Source organism: Nicotiana tomentosiformis, chromosome 8 (genome assembly GCF_000390325.3).
Source record: "Nicotiana tomentosiformis chromosome 8, ASM39032v3, whole genome shotgun sequence".
NCBI lineage: Eukaryota > Viridiplantae > Streptophyta > Magnoliopsida > Solanales > Solanaceae > Nicotiana > Nicotiana tomentosiformis.
Genome location: NC_090819.1, coordinates 71453259 through 71460254, shown reverse-complemented (window position 1 = coordinate 71460254; position 6996 = coordinate 71453259). Strand labels below are relative to the sequence as shown.

The following is a 6996-nucleotide window of genomic DNA, read 5'->3' as shown; positions in this document are numbered from 1 at the left end:
CAACCTGTGTGCCTAACTCACACTGCACGCCTCTCCAGAAATGTGAGGTGAATTGTGTGCCTCGATCATAGAAAATAGACACGGCACACCATGAAGACTAATAATCTCACGGATATAGATATGAGCCAGCTGCTCTGAAGAATAGGTGGTCACCACCGGAATGAGATGTGCCGACTTGGTCAGCCTATCCCGAATAACCCACACTCTGTCAAATTTTTACAGAGTCCGTGGGAGCCCAACAATGATATCTATGGTAATCCGCTCCCACTTCCACTCGGGAATCTCAAGTCTCTAAAGCAAAACGCATGTCTCTGATGCTCGTACTTCACGTGCTGACAATTTAAGCACCGAACCACATACTCCACCATATCTTTATCCATTATTCTCCACCAATAGTACTGCCTCAGATCCTGATACATCTTTGCAGCACCCGGATGAATAGAATACCGCAAATTGTGGGTTTCTTTAAGGATCAACTCATGCAACCCATCAACATTGGGCACATATATCCGGTCATGCATTCGAAACACCCCATCATATCCAATAGAAACATCCTTGGCATCAACATGTTGTACTGTGTCCTTAAGCACAAGAAAATAGGGGTCACCATACTCATGCGCTCTGATGTGCTCATACAAAGAATACCGAGAAACCACGCAAGCAAGAACCTGGATAGGCTCTGAAACATCTAACCTCACAAATTGATTGGCCAAAGATTGAACGTCCAATGCTAGCGGTCTATCAACCAGGGGAATATATGCAAGGCTACCTATACTCTCATCCTTTCTACTTAAGGCATCGACCACCACATTAACCTTCCTAGATGATACAAAATAGTGATATCATAGTCTTTTAACAGCTCTAGCCACCTTTGTTGTCTCAAGTTTAGATCATTTTACCTTAACAAATTTTGTATACTCCAATGATTTATGAATACCTCACAAGGCACACCGTAGAGATAGTGCCTCCAAATCTTCAATGCATGAACAATGGTTGCCAACTCTAAATCATGAATGGGGTAGATTTTCTTATAGGGCTTCAGCTGTCGCGAAGCATCAACACTCACCCCACCTTTTTGCATCAAGACACACTCGATGCGAATCCATGAAGCATCATAATAAATTATATATGAACCTGATACTGACAGCAAATCAAGAACTGGTGTTGTGGTCATGGTAGTCTTGAGCTTATAAAAGCTTTCCTCACACTCGTCCGACCGCATAAATGGAGCACCCTTCTGAGTCAACCTGGTCAAAGGAGTTGCGAAGGATGGAAACCCCTCTATAAAATGGCGATAATAACCAGCCAAGCCTAGAAAACTCCGGATCTAAATTACAGAAGACGGTGTAGGCCAATGGTCGTGGCCAAGCCTACACCACTATGTAGTAGCAAGGAGTGGTCGATGCAGCTTTACCCGATGAGATCGGGATCGATTTCCACAGGGAGTTATTTTGGTTTGGAGTCGGGTATCTAACTACTCTAGATGTGCGTGTTGTTTCTATTTGCACTTCCAAACATTGTTGTGATTGATTCTATTCTAATTTTTATACTATTGTATACCAAGTGTAAGCTAAGTACAATATTTTTGGTGAACGTTTTCAAGTGTTAAAAGGCACTAGGGTAGTAACTTCCGCCTATGTGAGTATCTAATGGGTATTAAGAATTTAGGACAAGCTTGTTACGATTGGGGTCGTGATATAACCATCACACATAAGTGCTCACTCTAGATCTCTTTATAGTTTGAGTGACTTTACCTCACTTGGCTTTCTCAAGCCCAAATGGGTGTTCGTACAATCCAAATGAAATTGACTCAAGTCGGGTATTACTATCTCTAGGTTTAACCCTTTAATCGGGGCTATCAATCTCTTGTATCAATCTCTTGATTTCACCCTTTAAAGTTTGAAGGTAAATCTAATATAAAATTGCCCAAAAGGGGAAAAACCAGTCGTTCACGTGCTCTGCTCTACAAAACATGACCTAAAAATGTCAAAAAGATCTATTTATACACAGCTGAAATTTTTAGACAAAAATGCCCTTGCGGAGTTTTCGCTGACACATAATTCTGCCTGTGTCCGCGCTTGAGCATTTCTTCAATACTGGGCTTGGACTGGACTAGGTTTCGTGGACAGCGTAAATACATTCGCGTTCGCGTTAGCTTCAATTGCGGCCGCGTATTATGTTCGTGGACTGCGTTCTTCAGTTAGGTTTCACTTGCCAAGTCTCTAAACCTTTTATCACGCTCCCAGCGGAATTTCCACCGCGTCCGCGTCTAGTAACTTCACGGCCGCGTAATGTAGACGCGTGCTGCGTTATTTGTTTGAGCCAAGATTTCAAGGCCTCTGAACCTCGATTCTTGCTGACAACGTAATTTCCCTCGCGGCCATGCCATTGGTTTCGCGGCTGCGCTTTTGTAGCGCGGTCAGCGGTGGTGTTTTCTCTGGATTGCAGCTTCTCTGAACCTCTATCTCGCCAACCGCAGAATATTATCCGCCTCAGCGGTGAACCCTACGCGGCCGCGCTTTTCCACCGCGGTCCGCGGTTCTGTTTCAGCCTTTGGCTTGTGCAAGTTTGACTCCTTCATGAGCTTATTTTGGCTTCTTTGCCTTATTTTGACTAAACCCTGCAAGCAAGCACATTATGTTAGTTTTCGGGACTACCTTTTAGCATTTGTTTACCCAAAACCATTAGCAAAAGGGAGCAAATAATAGGCTAAAATCCCTAGTTGTCAACTCCCCCAAACTTAAGCTTTTGCTTGTCCTCAAGCAAACAAGGTAATTTCCACCTCCGTAAGAAAAAGAAAGGAAAATCTCAGCTGTCCTAAGGTGACTTCATCAAACATCAATTGGAACTAACAATTACCCTCAACACAAATGCATTATCAACTACATTATGCTACGACATTTTGAGTTTCATAGGTCTAATGTGATACAAGAGCATCAAGAGTTGACTCAATTCATCAAGGAACCTCGCTCTCACGTAGGTCGTTGTGGATCCCAGACTCCTTCTCCTCAACTCTCCATGAGCTCATCTCACCTTATAGAATGTGACACACAAAATCGGGATTGTAAAGAAGTGCGCTCATCACTCTCAAAAGAATGCCACAAGTCCGGCTCTAAGTACCATAGGCTTGCCCCTCATGTAAATCACCACTAATATAAGCTCACTCAACTTGAAATCCTATAGGGCTTTAGCGGGATGTAATAAACGTTTTTTGGATCCAGGTCGGACCTAATGAACTACAATAGTATCATCTTTCCTTAAGCACTCCATTTTCTCAATTCGGCTCATGCTTTCTTGACTCTTTTAGTCATTTTCTTCTTCCTTGGGGGAACTAGAGAGACACTTTGTCACTCTTTCTTCTCTATGACGATCATTTTTCTCCATTTCTCATCATTCCAAGCCTTTCAACATTGTTTTCTTGAATCCTTTCAACCTTTGCTTTTCTTTTGACATACTTTTTTTTAACATCATTTTTATATCCTTTTCTTTGCCTTTCCTTTTCATCAATTCCTTTTGTTCTTTGCATCATTCATCACTTTGAAATTCCTTGTCTCTCCCCCAAACTTATGTTTTTGACTATTGTTCATCATGAATGCTAAGGAAAGATTGGGTGCCAAGAAAGGGTCATTATAGAACGGATGAAGGCTTGTAATGTGGTTATTGAATGAAAAGGCTTAGGCTCAAAGGGGTTGACTAAGGACATCATAGTGGTAGGCTATGGAAGTTTTCAAATTCACATGGAACCAAGGAGAGCCTATAATCACTTCTCAAGTCGAGCTACACTTAGAATTTCGCCTAAAAAAACCTTCGGGTCAAGTTCTAGACTTGTTGGTACGGGACTTGGACTTGCAATACAATACCTCACCTCTCAAGCTACTGGATTGTTAAAGAGAATAGAGTCGGGGTCCCACAACAACCTTAGCTAAGATTGAATATCACACATGCCTCACAAAAACCACTTGATGATAGTTTTAGTCAACTCAAGAGTGTAAAGGTCACAACTAGAGCTAATCTCTTCAACCAACTTGTCTCTAACCATGAGGTCGAACATAAATGTATTGGTACCAAGTGAAGCCTGCTTGAGACACTTTTATTCATTACTACTATATATCAAAATAGAAAGAAAAACAGACCCAATCCCTTAAGAAGGTTGTCACGCCATCCATTGTTGGGAAGAGCCACCTGGTTCACACAAATTCCACCTTTGGAAAGAACCGTGGCATTAAGAAAACCAAAGATTTATTGATCACGAAAAATTGTAAAAAGAAGCTACAAATTCAAATAGAAACTACTAAATGAAATAAGAAGCTAAGCTATTAAGCATAATTACAAAAGAAGTTATAAAGTAAAATACGGAAAGTAAACTGAATATGTACAATAGGGGATTGAAATGAATATACACAAAATGTGGATGAATATATACATGGAATGGTAATTTTATATACATACCAAAAGTGAAAAGTATGAAAATGAAAGTACAATAAGTAGAGAATAAAGAAAAATAGTATCAAAGTTATTACAGACCAATCATCAAAATCATCATATCAAAATAAAGCCACCCCCCAAATAAAAATTAGCATTGTCCTCAATGCTAAAAGCAAAAATAGAATAGGGGAGGGATAGAGAGCAAAGAGAACTCCCTATGAGGCCTCTGTGTGCATGGGGTCACTGGTGGGGTCCTGTGGCTGGCCAGACTCATCATCTCCCTCGGGGTCCTCCAGCTCAATCTCCAAGTCCTCCGTCTGGGGTATCACCACTCTCCTCACCGGCTCCCTGTCAGCCTCCTGCTCTGGTATCTTTGTTGGCTGAGATGTCTGTGCTGCAAGGGTAGTCTCTCCCATAAGGAGATCTAGAGGAATATCGCCGGCAAAAGTGAGCTTCTACACCTCCTTCTTCAACTCTTCTTCACCATTCTTCACTTTCCTCACCTGTTTACCCAGCTCCTTGATTACATTTTCATGCGCACCCAGAGACTCCAGAATCTTCTTTTGGTTTTCAAGAATACTCTTCAATGACTCCTCCACTGATGGAGGTATCTGAAGCTGTGCTGGAACTGCCTGAGCTGCTACTGCACTGAATAAGGCAGATAGGTTTGATGTAGCTACTTGCATCTAGTTGTTGATGCCGGCCAAAGTCTGATTTACCCTCAGTGTAGTCTGAGGGTAAGATGATGAAGAAGGTACTGATGGTGGGATAGAAGTGGATGGCCTGTAGGATGGATGTGGCATGGCAGCAGATGACCCCTCATCAGTGGAAGGCACGGACCCAGTGGCCACTACCCCTGGCTCTTCAGACTAGTCAGTAGAGGTGGTGGTTTTGCCCTTGGACTTGGGGTTATCTGGACCCTGAAGGCTGTACTAGGAGAAGGGCCTTTTCGGCTTCACCTTCGTGTCAAAGTGTCTCCCCTCAACCCGCTGGTCCTCTAGGTACATAGTGATGAAATTGGGGTAAGTGTAAGACCGTTCTTCCTTCCCGGTTGCCTTGGATATGTTCTAGGCCATGAGGTTTCCCACATTTATCGGGTACCCTGCCATGATGGACACTATGAGGATCGCTCGGGAAAGTGGAATGTCACTATCATGCTGGCACGGATCAAGGCGGCTGCAGACGAAGGTGCACCACCCTTTTGCTTCTCAGCTAAGGGTGTTTCTGGCAATTGAGACTCCCGGTGTAAGCCAGGGCGGTGTTGTCCCTGGTATGGCTATCACCTCTGCTAACCATGGACGGGCTGCTTTATCTAATGCCAACTTCTGTATGTATAGCGTAGCGTCTACATCATCAAACCCAGCATATGTATTCAAAGTTTTGCCATCGAACCAGATCTTCTTGCTTCGTACCTTAGTCACATGGGTGCCCTTTTTGATGTGGGAAACATTGGCGTAAAATTCCTTGACTAGCTACTCATTTGCTTCTGGCAACTTGCTAGTGAAGAATTTCCATCCCACTCTTTCATCAAATTGTCTCTTCACATTTGGGTTGTGAGGGATAAGGTCTCTTTCTATGAAATGACGCTCAAGGGTAAGCGTCCTTTGTGGCCACCATTCCCGAAACTTGTGGTAGGCATTCTTACTCACAAACTGATCTTTCCACACTGCCGGTTTCCTTGAGCTACTCAACCCCCCCCCCTATGTATATCACCTCCTCTCCCATCATCCGGAACCTCTTCTTCATCATCAATATCAATAGGGGAAGCTGTTGAGGCAGGAGTTGCAGCAGGTAGGGGAGAAGGTGCTGAAGTCTCACTATTTCCTTCTGAGCTATCATCCGGCTCAGATGCGGAGGTGGGTTGATCGATGAGATGGAAAGTTTGAGATTGCACCTCGGGTTGTTGTTCAGACTCTCCCTCGGAAATCTCCCAGGAAGGGAGGTATTCACTAATGTCTGAGGAGTCATCCTGAGGTCTCACAGGTGTTGCCTTTTTGCCAATAGTCTTCTGAGGTGCTAAGGATGCAATCTGCTTCCCTTTGCCTCGGCCGCGGGAGGATTCTCCCCTCCCTTTAGATTTGTCGGGACCACCACGAGATCGCACCATTATCAGCACATACATTTAGTGAAAGATCATTAGTATTATGGTTCAATGAATTGGCAGAGGACGGCAGATGAAATGATCAAAGTGTTTCTCAAAAAAGGGTTTTGCTGACAGCGTAAAAGAGGCGCGGCCGCAGAAGGGTCAGCGCGGTCTGCGTAAAAATGAGCGCGGTCTGCAAAAGAGTTGGGATCAGACTACCAACTCTCTGAACATTAGATTCCGCTGACAACGACAAAAAAGGGCGTGGCTGCGGAAAGGTCAACGCGGTCCGCATAAAAATGAGCGCGGCCACGAATATGTTGGGATCAGACTACCAACTCTTTGAACATTGGTTTCTACTGACAGCATAATTTGGGACGCGGCAGCGAAAGATCAAACGCTGACAGCATAAAACTGAACGCGGCCGCGGAAGCAATTTCCAAACTCTCTGCAACTCATGAGCGCGGACCGCGAATGTTTGGACGCGG

At 43.8% G+C, this 6996-nt stretch overlaps 1 protein-coding gene across 1 annotated transcript; it reads right to left on the bottom strand.

Moving 5' to 3' along the window:
- Positions 1-248: 248 nt before the first annotated feature.
- On the bottom strand, positions 249-4841 carry LOC138897656 (uncharacterized). Its single transcript, XM_070183654.1, has 2 exons — positions 4696-4841; positions 249-819 (listed from the first exon to the last, which is right to left on the bottom strand). The coding sequence occupies exons 1-2, from the start codon at positions 4839-4841 to the stop codon at positions 249-251; spliced, it is 717 nt and encodes a 238-aa protein (XP_070039755.1).
- Positions 4842-6996: the final 2155 nt, after the last annotated feature.